Genomic DNA, 25,804 nt, shown 5'->3' with positions numbered 1-25,804 from the left:
CATTTCTGCGGGTGCTCACGCACCGCCCGGGCCCGGCAGGCAGCGTTGCTGATGGGCTGCGTGCCAGCAGCTCCCTGCTGGCCCCCCGGGAGCTGCCACCCCACCAGGACACTGGCTGGGCGCTGCTTTCCAAGCAGCAGGTACCAGCTTCGAGACGCAGCTCATTTCAGAAGGGCACCAGCAATGCCTCCCTGTACCCCCAAATCCTCTGCTTGCACGTGTGGCTACCAGCTTGCACGTGTGGCTAGCAGCCCAAACTCCTTCAGCCAGGGCTTAGTAGAGCACGGGTTGTCCCACTGCTGGAGGAGCACGCTGTGTGGCTGATGCTGCCTGCTCAGCTGCTTGGTGCCGTGTCCCGAGTCCTTACACAGCGTCCAGCTGCACATGGAAGGAATTGAGAAGGGAAATTGCTCTGAAAGCACTGCGCCTCCTCTGTCTCTCCTGAGGGATCCAGTTCACATGTCCAGCCTGCTGAAAGGCTGAGCTCTCCGGGCGAGGAACGTGTATTATCTAGTTTGTATTTTATGGCAGTATATGACTGTTTTGTTATAATAACAACAACAACAATAATAATTAGGGCTGTGAGAGCCCTAAAGGGCTGGAAAGGAACCAAGCCCTGCAGGTTCTCTCAGATGTTCAAGTCTGACGAGCTCGAACCATCCAGGTTTAACCCCCAGCACCGGTGCCCTCTCTCACCCTACCGGCTACCATCGGGAGCAGGAAGTCTGCCTCTGCCCTCCGCGTGTCAGCCGGGAACCAGGATACCCTGGGGCTTCTCGAGGGAGGATCCCGCAGTCACTGGGGAGGATGTGAGTGAAACTCACTGAACTTTCGTGGATGTGGGCTGAGGGTCGTGAATCATCAGATCTTCAGCCCAGGCCAAGCCCAAGTGGGTCTGACAGTCTGCGCAGCGCCGCGCTGGTTTGGGATTGCAACACTGGCCTTTGCCCTCCGAGATCTCTGGGTGAAAGTCCCCCTTTCATGCAATTTTAAAAACACTGTGAAGGCACTAAAAGTGAGTCTTTGGTAGGAAGTGTTATAGATGATGGAAGCCTCCTGTGAAACTTCCATCCTGGTGTCTTTCATTGGCTATTCTGTCTGGGTGGCAGCAGGATCTGGAGCTGATACTGAAAGAAGAAAACAGATTTTTTCCTAGCTCTCCACACTTAATGGACCTGGAAGGAGACAAGGTTGCTGGTGCACCAGAGGGACTGCACTGATGGCCTTCAGGTCACTGCAGAACTGAGGCACCGCTCTCCTTTCCCAGCGAGGCCACCCAGCGATGGGAGCGTGGGATGGGGGTCCCGGCCCCGCCGAGCTCTCCTCAGCTCTAATCCCAATTCCCACAGTGTTGCCTCAGCTAATCGCTGCCTCAGTTTTCCTCACTTGTAAAATGTGGGGGTAATAACTGTGCATACCTCACAGAGGGCTGTGAGGATTCATTAATTAAACGATGTTCGGGAAGTGCTTTGAAGATGAAAAGCCCTATATAAATGCTGGGTGTTACTAGTGCTTAGTGAGTACCTTCACAGCCACAAGCAGGGCGTGCCTGCAGGAAGCAGAGCACTAGGCTGAGACTGATGGCTAAGTGCCTTTAAAAATAAATACGATCAGTAAATGCACTGCAGGTCAGCTTCCCTCTCCTCCCCCTTGGGGTAAGCTCCCACCTCAAAGGAGCTCAGGTTTTTCTTTGCCTCCTCCACTTCTGCAAAGCACAAAGGAGCTCTGGGAGTGATGAGGAGAGGATCATGCCCATGGTAGTGATGCTAGGAGACATCACAAGCAACCAGTTCACTCACAGGTACAAAATCTGTGTGTTCAACGAGCAGCGTTGTCCTGACAGGTCCCAGAAGTGGTCTGAGCAGGGCGGCAGCTCCCCCGAGCCCAGTGTACCAGGAAAATGCATGTTTGTGTGCTGAAATGCCAGGGTTGCATGCACGAGCACTGTCACTGTTAAGACAAGCACCCCGCTGACATGCAGGTGGATGACATGTACGAAGTCCCATGACTACCTGTGCAGTCATACTAATTACATGCATACTTTAGGTAGACAAAGGCAAATCTGTACTTGCTCCTTCATATACATGTTTGAATGGAAACACAGATGCCGATTTCCTCTTCTTCCCAGTGCCCCTGGAAAATCTAGTATTTAATATTCACCTGACTAGGCAGAAATAAGAGAAAAGGGATTTTTGATTAGTTTAATTGTTTTTAATGACAGCCTGCCACATTTGACAGATCCTTCTTGCGAAGCTTCAAGACAGGCAGACTCTTCTTTCAGGGTTGCTGTGCGTGTTTCTGTCCTTAGTAAGATGCACTGAAGTTCCATTTTCTGAATTGGGTGGGAAGGTCACTTCTTTCACAATTCTCCCCAGGTTTGTCAGGGAATAACATACCTAAGCAATAACGTCTGACCTGGTGCAGATGTCCAGATGGAACTAATGGCAGAAACTGATAAGGTAAAAGCTGTGTTTACTAGCTTAAGCAAGACTTGATTAAAGAAAATCAACAGCTTAAGACCAAACTTTGAAGCAGATTCAAATGTCCCTCTATAAGAGATTGAGGCAAAACCTGCAAATTCTTCTGAGATGGATCTATAAAGTGCTTCAAAAGCAAATGCTGGTTATTCAGTGGACTGATTTATAACACTGAAATTCATCAGACATTTCATTGGGTCTTTATATTCTAAAATTATCTAGAAAAGAAGATGTAAATACCTGAGTCATAGCTAAGCAGACCTTATCTATTATGCCAGGAATAATGTTGGGCTGCTGAAGGAAACATGAAAAGAGATGAACAGAAATATCTTGTAGATGTTGAGGGGAGGACAAACGTCTTGGCTTTGGGGACACGGAGACCTCATGGGAGCAGCCAGCAATGAACAAGCTCTGCTCTGTGCAGGGAGCTTTCTTTCATCCATTCTGGAGTGCCCTTTTGGCTCGTTCCTTCTTATCATAAAGCTTATCAGGCAGCCTGGCCACGTTCTGTAACACACAGAGCACTAGGCTGGGACACAAGAAGTAAAGAGTACTGCCACTGGCAGGCTGTGATACCCTGTGCCTCAGTTTACCCATTGATTGAGGTGATAACCTTCCCAGAGTGCTGTGGTGATTAATTATTAATGTTAGTAAAGCATTCTGAAGATGAAGAGTGCTACATGCTGGCTACAGATATTAATTACCTCAGACTCATGATGAAATTGTTATATTTACATAATGAACCAGGCACGGAAGAGCTGCAGAGATGGTCTGTCCTGGTGAACAAATTCTTCTAATTCAACTATCTCTGCCATCTTCATTATCTAAATCAAATCAAATCCTTTTTTCCACGGGGAATCTGCTCGTGGAGCAGGCAGAGCCCACATGCTCCATGTGATGCTCCCCGGATGGCAAGCAGCCACAGCACCTTTGCTAATTTCAGTCCCTGCCCAGCCCATGAAACTCACCTCACCCAGAACTTGTTTCAACTTCTCCAGCTGTTCTTGGCATGTGTTGAGATTTCATAAAGCTGATGCCATCAACTCCCACACACATGGCAAGAGAGAGTGAGAGAGAAAACCCACACACAGTAACTAATATATAGGGAGAAGAGATATTTGCATGGGAGAGCACAAACATGAGGCTTTTCTAGCTGGCTCCAATGGCTTCTGACTGTTAATGCTCAGATGCAAAGGGATATGCAAAGGAGGAGGGTGACTCAGGGAGTCCTTCCCAATGCACAGCTCCAGGAAGACGCACGCTGCTTTGAGCAGGGCCGCTCGATTAGTTTTTATGGAGGTCAGCTGGGTGATGCTTCCTGCAGTCCCACAGCAGCACAAAGCGGTGTCATCGCTTCGACTCTGCCAGCCTCGGTGGGCAGCAGGTGGTGTCCTCCCAGTGGGAGCTGCTTCCCAACAGACTGGTGAGAGATGGAGAGGGTGACACGTCTCGGCCACCAGAGAGGTCTGGAGAAATCTTACTCATGGTCCAGGTTCAGAATGCAATCTACCCCCTGAGTTATTTTTGCTAGATATTATACACCATAATAGTTGCATTCCCCTTATTGGTCCTTTCTGGATTTCCTTTATTTTTTTGGAGGCAAGTGCATGATTTTCCAGGCTTTTCAGCCTGTGAGACTTGTCAGTCCATAATTCAGTATCCAGATGATGCCAAGGCATTTAATAGATCCTTTTAATGTAATAATCTCACATCAGTTTCAATGTGAAAAATCTTGCAGCTGCACACGAGGGAGGGTTTAAACACAAACCCGAGTACAGGCAGTGACACTTTTCCATACTCACATTTAGATCTGGGCAGATTTCCAGGGGAATTCACCTTTGTCTCCTACAGCCAGGACTTCAGAAGGAGCAATGGATTGTTCAGCAGCGAGCAGTCAGACAACAGTCCTGCTTAGGGTCTGATCTACCTAGTACAGGACAGACAGCTATTGTATTTGGGATAAGACAACAGCAATAATACCAAGACTCAGTGCAAAACATGGTTTGTTACACTAAAGTCAATGCCTTAGCTGAGAACAGAGTTGCTTCCTTTGCTCTTCATGCCCACCTTGCAGCCCAGCGCTGCTTATCTGCTCTGCTCTGCCTTGTTCAGTGTGGGATCCAGCTGGTGGGCTGCAGTTGCTTCATTAATCACTAACGTGCTGCACACTAAGAAAGTACCTAAATGTGTTTTATAATGATTGAAAGGCTACAAGGACAGTGTGCTGACTGTCTTATTGCATACTCAGAGAGCCCTGCAAAAGCTTGGCCAAATTGTGGGGTTTAATGGACGCCAAGCATCAGGCCTTCCATTTCCTCTTCTATTTATGTTCTCTGTTTTAATGAAAACCACAAATCTTTCCGGGTGAATTGTTTCTTAAGTGAATTTAGAACAGTTAACACTTGCATTTATTAATTTTGTAGAAAAACAGGTATTACTGGTTGCTTAGGACTCCAAGTGCTATCTCAGAGCTCATTGGATGCCAGCTGCAAAATCTTGGTGCTAAGCCTTTGTTGATGATTAAGCCAGGGATGTTATTTTCAGTGCCATGGAGCACCTCCAGCTGTGGCTCCACAATGACCCGAGGAGGACTCAGCACCTCGGACAACACCTCTGCAATTAGTCTGCAAAGCAAAAATAAATGCAAAAAATAATAATAAATGTTGAGGACCAGATTTTCGCAACTGTGCGCACAGAAAGGTAACTGTTTGTATAACCTCAGCACGCATCTGCTGAGATCTCTGATACTTTGTGGTGATGGCACATCTGAATTATTCTTATGAATTGCATGCTTAAGCAATAAATGAGAGCCAAGTCCTAAAGCTACTCATGTCCCAATCCATGAATATGAACTGATTGTATTTTTAATATGAATGTTTGGGTTTCTGAGATCAGGCACTGAGTTTTGATATGCCCTTATCTGAGGAAGTATCTGTGGTGCCTTCTCCCTAAGGTAGCACTCCCAGATCCCACTGTGCCCTGGAGTTTTGTTCCACGGTTCCTTGATTGCATGATCAGAAATGCTCTTTCAGTAATTTCACCTCATTTCTTTTCACTAATGACAGATCTTTTCTCTCTGCAAAACCACCTTCAAATTCTTGATTTCTTTTACTGGGTCACTGTTAGCTCTTCTGTGCTGGAGATTTTTTGCAGATAGGCTTTATGCCAGTCTCCTGCATAAAACTGAATTACATCTTGAGCAGGTATGAACTTGGAACAATTCCTACCTCCCAGGTAAAATAACTCATCGGATGCATAGGCATACTGTGAATCCTGCACAGACTGAAGAGGCTGGGAAGCTGAAAGGACATTTTTCTAACTCGCAGCTGAATTTCTCCTGGTGAAGGATATGTACAACCAACTGCAAGAAAACAAATGATTGTTCTGATTTATTTTCCACTGTAGGAATAATTGGTAACATTGTTCTTCTTGGCAAAGATGAATAGTTGGAACCAGACTATTTCAGAGACAAAATATCCACAGGGAGAGATTTTTGAGGCAGTCATAGGATGCACCCTACAGAGTGTGATTCTCATGACATTAAAGCAGTGCTAATGGCACTGCGATTAACTTCTAATGAAGAAAGAAATGAACCTGATAAACACAGCATAAATGTTCTACGGCAAGGACAATAAAAATGTTAAATTTTAGGCAAGGTCTGGCTCTCTCTGAAGCCAAATCAGATGAGCTTACTGAACTTAGCCATAACAGGCAAAAGAATTTATGACTGTGGAGGACGAAGAAATACTGCCGTGAGTCTGAGTTGCTGAATAACTCTATACCACAGAAGAGATCCCCCAGAGTTTTGCAATAGTAACTGTTGTGCTACTTTGTGGAATTCTCTGACCCTTTGATAATGTTTCCTCCTTTTAACAGCACAATCCGCACTGCTTCTTGAAAGCTTTTAGAATATTTTTCCTTATGCTTTTATCCTAGAGAAGAAGGCAGGCCTGCATTTGGTATTTAGGACAGGGAGCTGGCAATCTGGATTCTTTTCAGCTTTGTCACTAAACCGTGGTATGACTTTGGTCTACTCATTGTAAAGCGCCACGGCTTAGGGAAGCTATGGGGAGTCTCTGTGCCTCGCAGAAAGGATCCTGTGTGTGCCTACTGAAGTGACCGCTTTCCCTAGCCTTGCACTCAGCAGTACCAGCTCCTTCACTGCTTCTTTGCCGCCTGGCAGAAAGTACTCCCACCTGTACCACGCTGAGGTTCATGTTCTCGGGGTACCCACAGTCTGTGATATCCATGGAATTGTAACGCCGGAGCTTTGCTCATTTACCTTATCCCCAACATCAGCTAAGCCTCGTAGTAAAACAGGAGTTTATTTAGTAACAATTGAAATTAGACATTTAGATATTAAACTGGGAGGAAGTAATCAAGTAAAATGAAAATTATTCCAATTCTAGCTGAAATTTTGCAACCAGAGGCTAGTGTTTTAGGCTCTCCTCCCCAGAATCTCAAAGAATGTCCACATGCTCAGGCACTGGGATCCATTAGCCCCAGTCCTGAATATACATCATGCTCCATCCTTCTTGGAGCAACTCTTTGAAGTTCTCCACACTTTTGTTCCCTAGAAATTAAGTTTTATAATATAAATGCATCTCTAATTGGCTTTTACCAAAGCCAGCAGCAATGGATATTTTACCAGTGGTTCCTCTGGGTTTAGACCTAATTGACCAGAAGGTGTGTGACCTCTATAAATACACCTGCTGGCCTTTCCTGGGAGCGAGGTGCCTTATTATTTCTCCTTTCCTCCTATCCAGCCTGCTGGCTACTGCTTCCCACCCACCCTGAGCTGCTCCCTTGGTTTCCTTGTACAGAGTTATTAGTGTTATTCAAACATTGGTTATACACAGATTCTATTAAGCTTATGATCTGTGTTAGTGGTTTCCTATAGAGACCTATACGTGCTACATTGTGCATATAGGTTAGTTATTGATAACAAGTTGCTCAGGGGGGACTCATCTATGAGAACAGGAACTTCTCAGCTTTATGCTCTGACACTGTCACTTAGGCTATAATTTTCAAAACCCTCCAACAATAACATGCTTAATTTTTAATATCTACCTTCAGGTGAGTCACTGAGCACCTCAAGCTTCTGTTAACTTCATTTGGATTTGAGGTGCTGGTCTTGAAATGAGGCCACTGGCATTGGGCACCTCCAACTTCCCCTGACTTGGCTTTTGGGTGCCTGTACACACTAGAAACAAGCTAAACAAAAACATGTTTTTTTTTTTTTTTTTTTTTTTTTTTTTTTTGAAGAGCCTTCAACATTAAAATGGGACTTCCAATTTCTAAAGGCTGACAGGGAATTAGTTTTGAGTCAGTCTTTGTGTGGTCATTTTTACTCTGCAATGAGCGTATTCTTGCACAGAATTACACTAAAAAAAATTGTCAAGAGACATTGTCTTTTGTTTCCATGAGTTTGCAAATATTCCCAAGCAAATGTGATGTAAGCCAGCAAGACCCAGCTTTTATCCTCCCAAATAAAAGACCTTCCTGAACAACATAGACCCTCAGCTAACTTTGAGCTCCGGTGGCTGCCGGAGGGAGCGTGCTGCTGATCTCACGCTGCCAGCAGCCATAAGGCCCAAGCCTTTTGCCATGGCACTGACACGGTGCTGAGACAGCCTCTGCCTGAGCAGGCGTGCATTGCTGTGTGCCCAAAGCAACCAGGAACAGCACTGCTGTAACAGCAGCTAGAAGATTATACAATGTATGTGGCAAAATAATTCCTGTCTCAGTGCACCAGGAGCTCCTCCCCATGTAAACAAACTCTTGGTCACTTATGAAAGTTGGACTTTGCTTCTTAAATTATTTACGTCTTGTAAATTTAAGGTACCCTGAAAAAAATGGAGCAGAAAATAGATATTCAGGTACTTGGCACCATTTTCCAAAATTTCTGTTTGCATTCCCAGCAGCCTAAGCAGATAGATATATTATGAATCTGGCCTTTGATGCTCCAGGCTACTGCAAAAAGTTCAAAGCAGACACACACTGAGGTCACTGTTGCATCTTGCTGCGAGTGTAATGTAGACATCTGGAGCACTGCTAGGCTCTCCCAGGCAATGGCAGCTGGCTGTGCAGCAGTGTCCTTCTGCCCAGGCAGAACAGTGTAGCTCGTGCGAGCTCAGTGCTGCTACAGCCAGGCTACTGCAGCGACGTGGACAAGGGAAGTTATGGCTGCAGCAGGGGGGCTCCATATAGTACTGGCATGGCATCACGTTTTGATGAGACTTTAGTAAAACTAAGTTTCCCAAATTCCTCTGATGAAGAACATTTTATGTGTTCAGTCGGTTTCATTGCCTAATTATGAACAGCAACTAAGACTTTCACACACATAGTTTGTAATTATTCACATTTTGCAAAATTCCCTTGCCTTGACTTCTCTATTACTACTAGTAGTGTAGTAGTAGTAGTAGTAGTACTAGTAAGGCATACTGCACATTTTATTATTTATCCAAGTTCCATAGACCAAGCCACGTCATCAAGCCTCACATCTTCAGCTGACAGCAAAATGGCCCAGACCTGAAGCAGCTGGCTTGATGCTGCTGTGATTGTGGCTCACATGTACCTTGACAGACTCCACAACACCTTAGGAAACTGAATTAAACTGGTAGTACACAGGCATGCAGCACATACCACCGAGGCTGATTCTGCAGATGGTCAGACCATGAGTGAGCTTGCCCACAGGAGCAGTCCGACCCAAGGACTCCCACTGATTGCAACACTGCAGTGAGATTATTTGCATACATGAATTTGTGCGTGTGGATATGTTCTTGTATTTATCAGTCCTGTAGTTCCTAGGTACCATCAACTTCGAGTGACCTTTCTGGGAGTTGGCGGCATTTAGGGCTGCATCGTATCCCGTGCATCTGTCCTAATTCAGCGACTCACTGAACTGCGCCAGTAAGACTCATGCAGATCTGTATGCGATTTACGGAATGGGGAACATGTTGAGTGCCTTTACGCGCCTCTAATCAGCGATTTAATTGTACTTTCAAAACACTGCTTTGAAAACTGCGCTCTCGGTGAAAAATAAAGCCAATGCTAATGTTTTTTTCCTCATGCTATTAGGTTGGGTCAGATTGGGAAACGCGTGTGCAGGCAGGCAGAGGCCGCCAGGCCGGCTGGCTTCGAGGCCTTGTTGGCGAGAGCTCAGCAGGGCCCTGCGCTGGGGCCTGGGCACCAATGTCCCACACAAAGAAAACAGTTCCTCGAGGAGATACCTTGAAGCCAAAGTAACTGAGCAGGGGTTCTGCGTTATGTTATTTCTTTTCTTGTTGGTGTCTGTACACTGCAGCCACGGTGGTGGGCAAACCACAGCATGGCCTGATTGTCTGGGCAGACGGACGGAACAATGCCGGCCCCTTCTTCACGGGCTGCTTCTCCTGGAAAACGCTTTCTGACTCGGCTGTGGGGTTTTGCAACAGTATGGAGTGAATATGTCCAAATGGGAAAGTCTCCAAATGGTGACTGGGACATTAGTACGAAGTATTATTAATAAATGAATTGACTTTGTTTTTATTAGCTAAATAAATAAACCTAGGCTCATATTGTTGGAGTGAAACTAAAACTGGGAGAGACAACATTAAGAACACAACTAGAATAAAAGCTGCCACACAGTAAATCAAAGAAAAAGAAAAGTACATGACTATTAATGTTCTACTATAACATTCCTCACAAGCTCTCTGCAGTGTGGAGAACTGCAAGCCAACATTTTTCAACAGTCCCAAAGAATGCGAAATGTAAATGTTTAGAAGAGTGTTTTTCTTGCCAAGCTGAGAGCAATCATAAACATCAGCTTCTACTAGAAACATTTTAAAAAGATGCACTCCTTGCTGCCAGCTTTGGAGAGCAACACCATTTAAATTAGATTGGAGTGTCCTTGGATTCTTGACACTCCATTGCTACCTTTTATTTGCCAAAAATTGTTGGATCGATGTTATGTTTGAATTTAAAGTATGAACTGCAACTGTATTAAATATGTTGCTTAAATGTTATGTGGATAAGCAGTCAGTTAACCTGCCTTGGATTCATTTTGAGGAAGACACGGGTCAAAAGAAAACGTTGAGGGAAAAGAACCATTGTTTTAATTATTGTACTTATTTTCTGTGCCATTACAAATGTGCATGGTGTGTTCCTGTCAAGTGGCACTCACAGATTTGTTGAGGTGTAGTATTGCCATAGCTAATAATATCCTAAAAGCTAACCATGACTTACTCCTTACTGTAACCACTCTGCCTTTCAGCTGAGAGGTCTGTAAATATCATTAATAAAATTATCCAGTAAACCGCCATTGTAGATCTGTATTAGGTAATACTAAACTGCTGATTCTGACAGCATGTTATTTCTTCACAATAACATCCTCCTATAAATTGTCATCTGATAATCTTAGCCAAAATGTTAAAATACAGGAAAATTGAAACGCTTTGCGAACTAAAGCCAGTTTCAACTGATTGTTTTAGTTATATCACCCTCAGATTCCAAACAAATCAAATTATATAATTTTAGCATTTTCTAAAAAGTAAAACATTTTAGCTTTGGGATTCAAAGTTTCCATTTTAGTTTAGTGCTTAATTATATTTTTGGAAACCCTTAAAGCAAAATTAAATATTTGAATCAAACCATTTCCGTATGAACCAAAACATCTTTTTTGTCAGTGCTGCGAGTGAATCAAATTTAATATGTTTTTAGAAGAAAGAGCCGTCTCTGATCACAACCCAAAGCATCTCCTTATATAATCAGTGCTCATTTTGTTCACCTCCCTTATTTTGCACCATGAGAGCAGATGGACTTGGGTTCACCTGGTCATTTGTGGATCATAGTTATTCATCTTTGCACTTTTCATTTCAATAAAAGACTTTGAAATAATCTAGGAAAAATCTGTTCTTAGAGAAACTTTCCTGGTGTTATGTATAGCATGCCACTTCTTTGGAACAACTTTGTAAATTTGAAAGAGGATTTTCAAAGGCATAGAGAGCAGTTTGGAGCACCAGTCTCAGATAAACAGATTCTTAAAGAAGGATGACAAAGCTAATGCTACTTTGAAACTGTAGTACTGAAATAGTAATGGTGAAATCATGAGATTTCATTTTCAAAAACAGTAATATATTTTTAGTTCTTTTTTTTCTTCCTATTTTAATTTGTATTTTGGGATGATCACATGCTACTTCTACAGGATACTTCTGCAAGTGTGGCTACTGGGACTGTCCAGCTGCTCTGTTCTCCTCCAGTAGTCCCGTCTGAGAACAGCTGAACTTGTGGGGCATATGATGAAAAGCAAGGAGAAAACACCTCGTCATTATAAGCAGATGTTTTGAATGAATGCAGAAGACTGAATTAATTTCCTCTTTTTCTCTCTTTGTTGCTACAGAAACAGTGATCTTTGGAGTTTACAACTGTTACCTATGTCAAAGAAACGGAGACTAAAAATGAGTGTAAGAGCAGAGAATACCTGCAGCCATTGCAGGGTGGAAGGACATGAAAAAGATCCAACAGCAGCAAATAAGAAGATGTGAGCTATGCTATGCTCACAGTGGAATCATTAGGAATTTTGCCATGAGAACAGAACGGAGTTGTTCTTTCAGGTATGAAATGCACTGTAAATTACAAATATTGAGCTCACATTAAGAGGTTAAGACAGGAAGCTGTTTTCTTTCTAGGATGAGCCAAGAAGCTGCAATAGCTGGGTCTCTAAACTTGTGTATTCTAGCCAAACCTTGGCAGAAGTCTTGCTTCCAGCATCCCTTGAGGGTATTTTTACTTCCCAGTAATATATATCATAATTCTCCCATCCCTTCCTTGAGTTCTGGTGTCCTTCTGTCTCTTTTCCATCTGATCAAGAGCCTACACAGTAATCCAAAGTACACTGGAGTCAGTAGATGTCTTTGCACTGTCTTTAATAGGCTCTGAATCAGAACAGAGAGGTCATAGTTAGGTTTGTAATTCGTTTTGCAGATAAATTGGAACATTTTGCCATTGTTTTGATTTGAACCTCAGATAGTCCTAGAAATAGCAGAAATAGCACATACATAAAGCCAGGTTCATGCCAATGGAACAACCAGGAGAGTTTATGTATGCCATCCCAAGAGAAACGGGATCTTGGTGGCGGAACCAGGAAAGCAGTCTCAGAGTCCTCACTTCCCTCCTTGTGCTTTCACCATTTGATCACACAAACTCCCCCAGATTATCATAAAATTGTGCAAAGAGCAACATCCAGTAGAGACCAGCTCTGCCTGGCTCCTATGAGCCTGCCAAGGCTGTTGGGATAGCGAGGGAAGAGACACACAATTCATTTTAAGAAGGTTTTCCTCCCCTATTTTGTCGTTGTTTTTGTGGTGGTTTGTGAAATGCTGGGAAGGGACATTACAATGAACAGAAAATGTTCCAAGGAAACCAGCCTTCTCCATGCCGTTGCCCAACAAGCATCCAGCGTACCAACCGCGGAGCTTAGCATAGGAGTGTATGACACGACACACATGGGGACTGTGATTTCTGCTGGGATAAGGCCTGTCTGAATTCACAGCGCAGAGAAAGGGCAGAGAATTAGAGCCTGTCCCTGCCTGGTCAGGCTCTCCCTCACCTCCAATACAAATGCAGGTGCAAAATTATCAAGACTGTATTTTTTTGCATAATTTAAAGCTGTAAAATGGAAGCTGCCTTTGAGCATTTGGCTCTTCCTCTCTTGCAAGTTAGGGCCAGATGCAAAAGAAGACTTAAGCACCTACAACTCGGTAGGTTCCTCCCTGCTCAGGATAACATTTCTTCCAGTACCAGCAATTTTATGTCTAGACATGCCCAGAACTGCTGTGATCTGAGCAGCTTAGTACATAGTTCCCACCTAAAACCTGTTGGGATCCTGAAAGAAGTAAAGGAGCCTCCATTTTCTCAGGCCAGCCAAATCAAATGGAATGTTCTGAACAAGCCTCATACACACCAGCAGGGCCAGTCCCCTTGTATGGTACAGTCATAACTACTTTCTTTTAAATTTGACCAGAGGGGAGTGGTGATATCTGGCTGAACAGTGCTTTTGACTGACAAACACAAGCAAAGTCAGAGACGTTCTTAGCTATTTTGTGTAAGGGTCCAGGCCTGCCCCGGTCTTGTGGGCATTGTCTAGGAGAATAAACATTCCCTTTGGGAATGAGATTGGAAATCTGAAAGTTTCCACCACAAAGAAGAAAGGAAAACACACACACACACACACACACACACACATGCCCCTTTCAAGGAAAACATAAATGTAGAGAATTAAAAATAATAATAATAACAAAAAAAACCCTGAAGAAACCACAGTTATTTTGCTGGCTAATATCACGAAGACATGATAGTACTTGCAGCTTCCTGCTTGGACCTGGCTTGCTCCAAAGTTATTTTGTGTGTTAATCATGTGGTTTAGATGATGAAGATTAGGTCTGAGTAAGCTGTTTCAGATAAAAGGGGAAAAAGCAGCAACCAAACCTTCACCCAAAACTCCGACCTAAACTTTTCTAAGCTTTGAAAAGAAAAAAAAAAAGTATTCACTTTTCTTTATTATTCTTTTGTTTTGCAATTAAGATTTTATTTAAAGGTACAATTATTCATTAGCTACAGTTATTCATTCAAAGTTTTAAAAGTGCAGAATGTTGTAAGAAGGACTACTGTTATCAGTACAAACACAAAAGTACATTTCTTTCCCTTTTCCTGAACTGAGCTTTCTAATAGCACTTTTTTTTTTTTTTTTTTTTAATTCTTTTTACTGTTTCCAGTATAACCAACAGCATACTGTGTAAGTTTCTACACAGTTTTTTGTTTTCTATGCATCTTGGCCTGGAATGTTCAGTTACAGATTTCCCGATAAAGACTCCAGCTGACAGCTAGCAATTTGGCCAGTATTTCTCAAAAAAATAGGTATATAAAATCACGTTCTAAAACCAAACGGAAGTGTGTAAGGGGTCTGATTCTCAAAAAACAAGAATTGCTTGTTGCTCAGCAATTTTGAAAATTAAACCATGTTCTTTAGTGCTTTACTGTGTAATACTTTTAGATACCTATTTTTAAGTATTTGCCTCAATGGGTGGGATACTTTTGTGTTTGATTTGCACACATTTGGCATGTAGTGTGCAAAGGAAATACATACCTTCTCCATTTATGTGCTGGCTGGGCAACTCTTTGCATATGCGTAACAAGTCCAATATTTGCTTATGCAGACATTATATAAGTACAATTGTAACTGCTGGCCCAATCTTCCATTGCTTTTAAATTATGCAGACTGGGAGCCTGGCACTTCCAGGTGTGCTAGACAGGGTTTTACACACCCTGTGGACTTGTTCTGAGTCCCATGGGCTTGGACACAGCTGTAAGGCGGTGGGGAATCGGGCTCTAGGATATTGTATGAGAACACTTCTATTTAGAAAATCAACCTTCTAGAAAATCAAGTCTCCTGCATTTCAGTCCACTATAAAGCACCAGCGTGCAGCAGAGCTGACTTGAAATGACCCATAATGGACTAGCCATGGGGCAGGGTACCGGTCAGGAGATACCGTAACATCAGGCATTTCACAACAGAGCTGGACCTTGATCCTTCCAAAGTTCAGGCAAATAAATGAGATGCTCAAATTAGGAGTCTAGCTCCTTCACTGCAGTCACTGTCAAGAGCCATATAGCTTTAAAAAGAGATTGAGTTTCTGAGACATTAAGGAAACAGGGATTCTAACAGTTAAGCACGATTAATCCAAGCCTTAGAGCCAAGAACATGCAAAAGTGAAGTGTCACAGAAGGACATAGGACTGTGGCAAGCGCTGTCTGGAGACTGCTATTCAGTCGTTTGATTTTTCTGCACATCTGCAATTACTGATTTCAAGTGGGATTGTTGGAGGGGATCTACTTTTCGTGACAGCTGCTGTTTGTGCAGCGGTTCAAACCCAACTGCAGTCAGGATATATTAAAAATGGAATGAGTAAGCTGCTCTAGAGAGTGACTTCCATCATTATAAACTAAAGAGGCTCGGATTAGCATTTGAACTTTTTGAATGCTTATTCTAATTAAACCACAGAATCTTCTGAGAGCTTCATCCATCACTAATTAAGACATGCAACCATTTATCTGTGGTTCATCCGTGCACTTAGCAGTTTGTGCTTTAGTGGGACTTAGCAGTGCAAAGTGTCTGCGCTGGGCTAAATGCCACTCAGAGGAACACATGGACTAATGAACTCTGCACTTTTATATTAACCGTCTTACCCCTTCCGTACTCGGGAATACTAGTGTGGCTTCAGATGTGGAGCTAAAACAAATAATCCACTTCAAAAATAAACTGCCCTAGGAAGTATCTTTGAGCTTTTTAATGTTGAATTAAATATAAAAATAAAAACACGTGAATGCAAATAACTCTTCCTGCAAAGAATGCAGCACAAACTTCCGAGTGTTTTGGTAGTACCTGAGAGCTGGGATATAAAACTGCCTGTAAACAACAGTGAATCTGTCTGGCAGCTCTGTTTTATTTCTCTCTCTTCTCCATCTCCCCCAGTACAAATTAATAAATATTGATGAGAAAGAGAAGCAATAAGACTTATCTATTAATTTCTCTCCTTTTATTTTCTGGACATGCTTAATTTAAAAGTGTGTTGGGGTTACCTTTAGTCATATATATGGCTGTTTGAGCCTTTTATTAGCCATGATTCATTCTGCATATCAGCACAAGGTGGTGATCATGCTTTCAGTCTGTATCTGTTCCATGATGCTCGGTTATCTGTCTGCCCCTGAGCTATCGGTAGGTATGGATTTGCATGTACACTGTTGTCCTATGACAATAGTATGCCAGGAATGACCGGTCTGGTATTACCTGGTCAGGTGAGGTTCCATTCAAATAATGTACATGCCACCAAAACAATTCAGATCAAAGGTCTGTCTTTCAACAGAATTAAAATGTACGGACTTCTAAAGCAATTTTAGCAGTTGGCTTTACAAATGAACTTATGTCAGCTGCTCTGTATGATGACTGACTAAATTACTTATATATCTAATCTTATCTAGCTATCTGTCTGTCTGTTTTTCAGCATTTCAGTACCCATCACCATATTATCTAGGCGCCACCATAAGATTAAGAAGCTCTGTAGTGACATTCTCAACATGATCTGCTCAGAGGTCATTAGCAGAGCCTTTCATACTGGCAAGGATCGGAGGAGAGCAAGGAAGTGCGCAGCAGAAGGAGAGAAAAAGGAAAAGAGGCGGTAAGCAGTTGGAGCCATTTTAGTTGTGCTCATCCTGTGTGGCTTGCTTAGCTAGTACTGAAATGTAAGAACCTCATGTCAGCTGTCTTTATTTTGATATGAGGACTATAGTACTTGTTGTTACACTGCTGTTACATCAGAAAATTATCTCACACGGCCTCCAGATTGCTGTCCCTGTGCTTTCTTCAGATGCTGTTTACCTGCTTGGTCTTCATGATTTCTGTATATTACTGCCTCAGAGCAGGATACGTCTCTCAAAAATTCCTAGTAGAGAGCAAGCACTGCATCTCAGAGAACCACCTTCTCCAAACTAATATATTAGCTAAGGTTTTATTTTTAGCTTAGCATGTGGATCCTACATACAGCTTGAACTTGGAGAAGGAAAAAAGGTGTTTTTTAATGTCCACAGAGTTACACAGGACCCATGGACTCAGGAGAGATAATTTTGTCCCATGAGACCCAGTCTTGCTTTCACTGAAGTCTCCTGCTGTAGGCTCTCTGATTGCCATGGGCGCACACTGAGGACAGTCTGGGGCACTTGCATTTTGTAAGGGTGACACTGGCTCTACTGTGTGTGTTCACTGATGCAGTTTGTTGCTACCGTTTCAAGAAATACACTGGTAAGTGAAAAAATGGCCAAAGCTCTTTATTTCACCGCTGCAACTAGGAAGCCGGTTCAGTCCTGAGGAGGCCAATAGCAGTATGCTGATACACTCAAAAAAACCCCTCTGGGGGTCCTTTGTACCGCTTTTGGTACAAAAACATGGGGATTTACACTAGGGGATAAATAGGTGGTTCCAAAGCAAGAAGGAAAGAGCCAAAGTTGGAAGCTAACCACAATACGTGGGTGTAAGCGATTACCAAAGGCTTCCAGTAACTCTGCTATCATCAGAGACTGGCTTTATGGGTATGGCCTCAAGAAGTTTTCCTCCACTTAATTAAAGAGGCAGATAAGTATCTAGGTGGAGTGTGCAGATAGGTTCTGAATGAGTTATCCACTAAGGCTGGTTCGCTGCACCTATTGTTAAAGCCAAAATATAATATCAGATTAATGCATTATATTTGCCTATTATAGCACTATGTCATCATTATATGACATGTTATAATTAAAGCCCTGCGTTAGAAACAAAACTATTTGGCTTGGGATAAGTTGCCTTTATGACTTCTGTGGTTATGATTTCCTCCTTTTCTTAACCCCTTAAAACTGCATAATATAGCTATTTGTAACTGTATAAAGAAAGTTTCTAGTTTCAGATTCTAATCTCAGGTAATTCAATGTAAATAAAGTCAAAATCTGGCAGATAGGCTTTTCCTGTGTTTGAGTATTTGCTAATAGAGGGAAATGCCACGCTGCCCGGGTTGAAGGAGTCACAAAGATGGGCATTAGATTAAATACGCGCACACACAACTCGCCATCTAGCCCTCGTAGTCTGTCCACATCAGTTCCTGATTATGTACAATTCCCCATTACTTTTTAGGAGAAGAAGCCACTCAGCATGCTTTTACTCTTCTTTTTCCTTCCTGGAACTACAGGAGGTAGAAATTGGTTATTAGACTGGTTTCTGGACCTAGCTCTCAGGAAACCATGCTCACGAATGCAAATCTGCAGAATGGGTGTGTGATTGCATGCCTAACTCAGAGATACGATTTAAGATTACAGTTTGGGTAACTGACTATGCTAATGTGTTTAATTAGTGATTTGCATATGCAAGCTTTTAAATTTCAGTAGTTGGTGATTCATGCATTTAAGTGCCAACCTTAGTCTTGCTGTCAGGTTTAGGTAGACAGTGTGCCAGCAGTACCCCCTATCTCCCACATCAAGTGCACAGGGCAAGTATTGTCACCACTCAAAAGGTAATTTCCTGAAAATAGTCAGGCCTAGTCTATTTGAGAAGCAAACGTGCTGTGGGGTTATGAATTTTCCTGCTGTTGTTTGGTAGCAGTTTTTATTATTTAATATTTTGCAATACCCTTATATAAATCTAATTGATGTCTTTTATATTAGTAACCAAACTTTGCATTTGTTTAGTTTGGAGATGACCACCTTAATAAAGGTTAATTATGAGAAGACGGTTGCCAATAGCTAGGGGTGATATCCCACTGTCTTAGTCAATCGGTGAGAGTTTATTCTGTTGCTGCAACGCTGTTAACTCAATAGTTTGCTTCCTAATTCGTGGGTGACCTTTCGCCTAGACTTGGACAGAGCTGGGTTTGGCCTTGGTAACTTGCTTGTGCAGTTTTAGGCTTTGAGCACGCCAAGCACTATTTTGTTATTTCTGTTTCACATACATCTTGGAAATGCATGTTCGCTTCACGCAGGAAGGCCCCAGGTATAAATGCCAGATTTCTCAGGTCATCAGTCTGGGATATACATGGAATTTGGATTTATAAAGCTTGCTGGAGACACATTTTTAGCATTTCATCTAAAATAAGAACATTCCTAAAGCGAAAAGTAAATAATGTAAAAATAATAATATGCAACAAGGTGATTTTTTTTTGCACAGAAAAGTTATTTCATCAGCTTTTGCTGTTGGACCCGGCTCAAGATGGGCCTGTCTTCCCTGCACAGCTGCTTGCTCACACGGGTAAGTCACTAAACTTGATCCCACTGTGACTGCTCCTGTTTGCACGGAAAGGAAGCTCTGAAGGGATGACTCAGAGGGCAAAACGGGATGGAATGGGCCACACATGGGCATTCCAAAGGAGTGTGTTCTCCTCAGTGCTGATTAATTTTCTGCTCTGCAAAATACTTAACAATACAAAACACTGGTAATTTCTTCATTCTTTAAACATTTCCATCAGTCTCTTAAAGGTGCTTTTATGAAGTCCATTCTGTCCTTTTCCATGTTGATTGATGAGTCAGACCTAATTACATCGACAATTTATTATCATGACATGTTGTCCCTGAGTAGCATGTTATTACATACTTAGTAAAACTGCAGCCATACCCACCAATATCAGGAATTACATACTGTCAAGGGGAAGGGAGTTTGAAAGGAAAATGCTGAGGAGTCAGAGAAATTCTGTGAACACAGAGCTCGGGTTCCAGGAGAGGAAAAGGAAGATAGTACCCAACTTTAGGATCATTTCAAATACCTTAAAAAGCATGAGGCATGATGAAAATATGGCCCCTGCAGAGGATTTCATCATGAGGGATAGGCTTCTGTACTCTACGAGTCAGAAAAATTACTTTCTAATAGCATCTGCCTATTTTACATACATAATGAGCCAAATTCGGTGTGGTCATGCTGCTGCCTGGAGAGTGTTTGGAGTGAGGGACAATTGTGCTTCCAGTCATTTTCACCAGAAGACTGTCCTAAAGAGTGTACACTACAAAAATAACTGAAGGCTTTCCCTGGTGAACTCATTTTCATTTTTAGCATTTAATACAGACTAAGTAATTGATACGTGGCGTTATTGATGTCTCTTATCTCGTATTTCACACTTCTTTAAACAAATAACACCTGAAACACCCACCTCTATTCTCTCACATCCAGGAAGTGTCTTTCTTTCTGCGGAATAAAGAAGTGAAGCATTGAAGGGTGAGGTAGCTTGTCCAAAAAAGCAAGTTTGAAACAATGCCAGAGACAGGACTATACTTTCTTTTTTCCAGACTCAGTAGGCCATCATTCCTGCCTAGTTATATGGGGCAGAGCAGCGGAGGCTGAAAAGCAGCTACCTGGGTATAACATGAAGCACAGGACCAGTGCAGCGTGCCCCTGTACCACACCAGGGTCCCCCAGCTTGCTTGGCTGTGTAGTGAGACCAAAACCCTCCGGAGATCCCAAGCTAATGCTCAGTCCCTGCGGGGAGGCTGGACGAGGACTCAAATTAGCTCAGAGTGTAAGTTCTGTGAAGTGCTTATTTGGAGCTCACTTTTACCCCTTTCCTCCCCTCAAGACATTGCGTCAACTCTCAGAGGGAAGAACCTCACACTGCATTTATAATGCTGATAGCAATGGGCTTTTCTGTCCTAAATTTGTGCATAAGTGATTTGGTTACAAACAACTGTGGATGTTGACGAGCTGTGGATGCAGGAGGCAGAGTCAGTCAGAGTTACCAGGACATGAGAGTAAAAGGCAGCATTCCTCCCAGGCGAGTTTTATGCAGTATTAAATGTATTTGACGTGGATAATTAATTTTGCCATTTGTCCACTTCCTACCCAAGTGCCAATGAGAAACCCTTCTCAGCATAAAGCCTGTTTTGAAGCAAGGGATGCAACGGCCTGAAACGCTGGTGTCTGAAATCCTTGTTTTACACCAGCAGAGCCTAAGTGCTAAATGGTGAGAATAAGGAAGGAATATGGGGCTGCTGGGAGGTGGTCCTCACCCTCCTCTTCTCTGACTACACATGAGGATGAAGCCAGCTTCTGCCACAGATCCACAGGCAGGAGCACTTCCTGCGAAGATAACTTTTCCTTGAGGAAGAAAACCAACCCTATAATTTCTGGACATTGGAGTAAGCAAAATAACCCTCCAAATGGGAGCAGCCTGCAAAGAACAGAACAGTGTTTGCCTCAGTGTGCAGAAACCAGGAATTAATAAGCCCAAGAGGTCTATATTGCCATCTTCCTTATAGGAATCTGTTGATCAGGAGATTAGGAAGGCACTACCCTGAGAGCGCAGCTACTACCTTGATTAGCAGTTTCACAGTCTCGTAAAAGGCACCTCGTTTTGCTCTCCCATGTAGGTGGAGCTTTGTTGGCAGGTGGAGCATAGGAAAGGATTGCCAGTATTTTTTTTCCCACCTCTAATCCTGCACTGAATGCCTAAGAGGAGCTATTGCAGAGGAGGGGTGCTGCCGAGGGCTGCCAGCTGCGTCCCCCTGCTCCGTGGGCTCCCTGAGATGCAGTCGCTGCTGGAGGAGGGGACACAGACACGTTACGGGGTGTTTGTCCCTGAGCTGCCCTGTGCTGGAGAATGCTGCCCTGCTCCTGCCTGTCTCGGGATGGCTGGGTACCAACCTGCTGCTGCCCTCTGCTACCCCTGGTTAAAGCAGGATTTTGCCTTTTTTTTTTCTCTCTCTTTTTTTTTTTTTTTTTAAGAGAAACCTTGTAGTTTTACCTGTCACAGTAAACTGACTCTAATGCCAGTAAAGCACGCCTAATTGGCAGGATTTAGAGACTGATCATTTCAATTTATGCCCAGAACAGGTAGGGCAGCAAAGAAAGCCTCTCCCACCCAACCCCACCCCTTCTCACCAAAGTGCCTCAACCCTGCCCTGAAGGGACCACCTGGAGGGCTGAGAAGGGAGTTCCCTCCCTGCGCGCAATAAAAAGGCACAGTCCTACAGTAAATACCAGGGTAAGCTTATGGCTGTTTAATAGTTAGTGTACCTCTGGTAATAAAGCTCTGGCAGGGCTCGTGCAGAAGAGCACCTGCTAGTGAATTAATGCAAAAGCAGGAGCCATTGGATAAGTCTTTGCCTTCAAAAACTTGGCAAAACCCAGCAGAGGAGAATTTTCACTTCATGTTACCGTGAGGTCAGTGAGAAAATAGTTCAGTGCCCCTAGTGTGTCTGTTGGAAACAGTTCCCATCACTGCCACAGCCTGCAATAGCCTTCCCAGAACCAGGCGCTGGTTGGTCTCACTTCCTTCTTTTAAAGCCTCTTTGCCCCATGGAGATCTGCCTTTTAGTCCTTTTTGCCAAACCCTTTCTAATCTGCCAGCCTCACTTGTGAACTGTATCCCCTGCAACCAGGCACAGGATTGTATTGCAACAGGTTTGTTTGCATCATGCTCACCCATTCCAGGTGCCTCATCCTCCGCAAGCCAAAATCCACAGGAGCTAATTCTGGAGAAAGGCACAGCTGACCCATATTTGGTACAGAAAGAGGAAGAGAAGTACCAAGGAGTAGTGGTTTTCCCCTGTAAAGTGGGAGTATCTGTTCATCTAAATAAAATGCTATGAAAAGAAAAAACAAACAGCAAAGCCCAGTGCAACCACCGTGTCGCTCTGAGCCTTCAGCAGACCCGTCTTATGCAATTGCAGAACTAAAATAAAAATAACATTTTCCAGTAGCCATTAGTGGCACTCAGATTGCCCAATGCAGGAATCATTGCTTTTCTCAGCGTCTGCTTTATCAGTTGCCTTCCAGCCCGTAGAAGTCCCTGGTTCTTGGCAGCGGCTCCTGCTGATGTGGAGTGGGTTGTTGCCTAAGAGTGCTTTGATCACCAGCCAGGTACTAACACCATGCGTTGGAGCAGTGGCTTGCCAGCCCCGGCCAGCAGACACACTGAATGGGCTCCTTCAGCACAGGAGGAGGAAACCAGGATTCATTTTGGCCCATCTGGGTGCATCTCATGCAGCATCTTTTGAACACCCAGAGTTTCTGCCATATTTTCTGTGCCAGCGGCACAGCTGCATCACAGCAGTGATCCAGAGGCCAGGTAGCTATCCATGCCTGGGACTGGAATGGTGTGTTTCAGCAGAGCACTTAGCACATCCAGAACTTGCAAGCTGGTGTTCAGCTTTGTTTTGCTTCTGCTCAAGTGCTTTGTTACACTGGGACCCACTGGTAGCTGTTAGAGCACAGGCAGTGTCCCACTAGTCAGATTTTCCTTCTGTCCTGAGGAGTACAAAAATGCTGAAGCCACCATCATCACCTTTTGTATGGGAGGGGACAGCCAGATCAGACCATGTGCCTGGGTAGCTCTGTAGAAAATTTCCTAGGGCATGTGGTGCAAAACAGAGGATGGCACAAAAATCTTCCCAGAGACACAGTGATCTCAGATCCATGTATATACAGATCCATGTAAATGCATCCATGTAAATACCGATCTGTGCATTTATCATTACTCATGGGAGTAATAACAGTTCCACTGAAATCACTGCAGCCACATGTATAAAATGAAGCACATATGTAAGATCAGGATCTAAATATATAATAGGCAAATATACCTCCAGCTATGGCAACTGCACGTTAGAGATGCACATATGTGCACACAGTTCCTAGTACATTTAGGGGCTAACGATCTAAAGATATATGATAAACTGGTGAGAGGACCAGGACCAGAAACTGTGTCCTTCCATTCTCATACTTTCGCTAAAGCTCGGTATTTATGCCTTGCTGCTTCATTTCTGTCAGAGTTCTGCACTCATTAGCTCTGCAGCTATATAATTTGCTTTGAAAGTGTTTAAGGACACTGCGAACCCCATAGCTAAAGTCCTGCATGAAGGCCTTCTGCCTCCCCTCCTCGTCCTTCAGATCTGGGGACTCAACGCAGCAGTCGGAGCTGTTCTTAACTTGGAGCAGAACAATGTTTTCTGCCACCATGAGTGGGCATCAGGAACACATCAGCGAAACCACAGTGCTGCTTGGAAGTTATCTGTCTTCATTGAGCTGGTGTAAAAGCCAGCTTGCATGCAGAAGTTAGGCATAAGTGGCTATGGTCCAGCTTACATTCCTGTAAGCAATCAAACTCCTTGATGATTACTCCTTTTTTTTTTTTTTTTTTTTTTTTTTTTTTTTTTTTTTTTTGTGTAATTCTACTCATCTCATTGTGTCAAGTTATCCCACAGATTTTGTTCTGCTTCTTGTACGTTTAAACATTAGACACACTTAAGTATCTCGATGAATTACATTCTAGGTTCCCTTTCTGTCCTTTTGTATTTCAGAAAACAATAGAGGCAGAATCCGTGTCCTCCCTGTTCCCTGGAAGACACCTAGACTCGGAGAAATGTGGCGAATCGCAGTCAGAAACATCCACCCCCGAGTTATTGTCTAGATGACAGAGGCTGGGGAAATTAGCAAAACAATGTTTCTGCTAGCTAGCCACCAGTGCTCTCTCCTTCTGCTTCTCAAACCGGCTCCAGGCACTTTCTCTTGTTCTTGTGATTCCCTTCCTGAATTACTTCAGCCAAGTAATTGTTTCATCATGTTGCACAGAAATATTTTCCCATCGTGTCACCGTGACATTCATTTCTAAAAGCAAAGCCTCTCTGCTCACTTACACAAAATATAAATCAAGCTCACAAAACTTTTGTGGACCTGGATCACAGGTGAGCTAATGTAGGAGGGGAACGCAGTCAGTGGATGAGGCATTAGAGGGATTTTTGCATTGTTTGAAGGAGACTGATTCCTGTTACTGTAATTTCTAGACAACATCAATGAGCTACCTACCACAGGCTTAATGAAGTGCTGTTGCAATGGACTAGCAAACGCAAGGTATTTATAGAAAACAAACCAGCTGTTGCACTTCTTTTATGTGGGGATAGGGACCATAAGCTTTCGTAGCCTCTATCAAAAACTCAGCTCCTTACTCTGCCTGGCATGCTGTTCAAGCCCATCAAAACGAGGTCTGCTGACAAAGCCAGCACTTCTGTTGTGTGCTGTAGGGAGGGAATGCGTGAGTTCTGAGATGATTTATTATTCTGCAAATTTTATGAAATTGTGAGCCCTAACTAAAGCCTCTGATTTAAGTACCCTGGACTCTGAGAAAGTGCTTTGATAGCTACATAATGTGTGATACAGAGGCAGGAGCAGATGGGACAGGGAAAGGCAAAAAAATTATGTAGATCAAAGCCTTCCTTAGACTGTAATTAGCTAGAAAATATTATTGGAATTAAATACCCCAAATTTGTGGTGGCTTCAAAACAAATGAGGGTTAAATTTGGCTCTGCTCTGTGAAAACTGTGACAACCAGTCAGAAGGTTTGGAACCAAATGTGTCCCTCTGGTAAACACAAATCAGTTAGTTTCAGCAACTATTAACCCATTTATCCGAGTTGGGAATTCCAGCCCTATTGTTTTTCACACCCATCCAGATCTAACCACCAACATTTGTAGGAGGGGTAGAAAGCCCTTTATTCAAAACAGAACAGTCAAACAATTTAGCAGGTACGAAAACAATCACAAAGGGATTTTAGTTCCTGGTAGATAGAACTACCCAAATCAGAATCGGAGCTGTGCTGAATTTGAGAGCTCTTCTTTACTGAGGCTCAGGACTCAAATCCCACAGCGGTTGTGCTCCCGGCTGCTGAGCTGCAGGGTCTGGTATCACTGCAAAGAGAAACTGTCTTGGGATTTCACGTAGTTTTGCATCAGGCTTACACTGCATCATTCATCTCACATGGTCCTGATGTCAGTGCGCGGCTATTTCCAGGTGCTTACAT

The 25,804-nt window shown here is 43.3% G+C and overlaps 1 protein-coding gene across 1 annotated transcript in view; it reads left to right on the top strand.

Annotated features, from left to right (window-relative positions):
• LOC311215281 (uncharacterized protein) overlaps positions 1-24,380 on the top strand; it is a 155,568-nt gene extending 131,188 nt beyond the window's left edge. Inside the window, exons 4-7 of the mRNA XM_084296377.1 lie at positions 11,857-12,070; positions 16,517-16,690; positions 19,195-19,275; positions 24,309-24,380. Of these exons, the coding sequence (XP_084152503.1) occupies positions 11,964-12,070; positions 16,517-16,690; positions 19,195-19,275; positions 24,309-24,318 (372 nt within the window). The 5' untranslated portion in view covers positions 11,857-11,963 and the 3' untranslated portion in view covers positions 24,319-24,380. The remainder of the gene's footprint in view (positions 1-11,856; positions 12,071-16,516; positions 16,691-19,194; positions 19,276-24,308) is intronic.
• The last annotated feature ends 1,424 nt before the right edge of the window (positions 24,381-25,804 follow it).

This window comes from Netta rufina (genome assembly GCF_964035555.1).
Source record: "Netta rufina genome assembly, chromosome: 16".
Taxonomy (NCBI): domain Eukaryota; kingdom Metazoa; phylum Chordata; class Aves; order Anseriformes; family Anatidae; genus Netta; species Netta rufina.
Note: the sequence above shows the minus strand (reverse complement) of the source record. Positions and strands in the feature narration are given on the sequence as shown.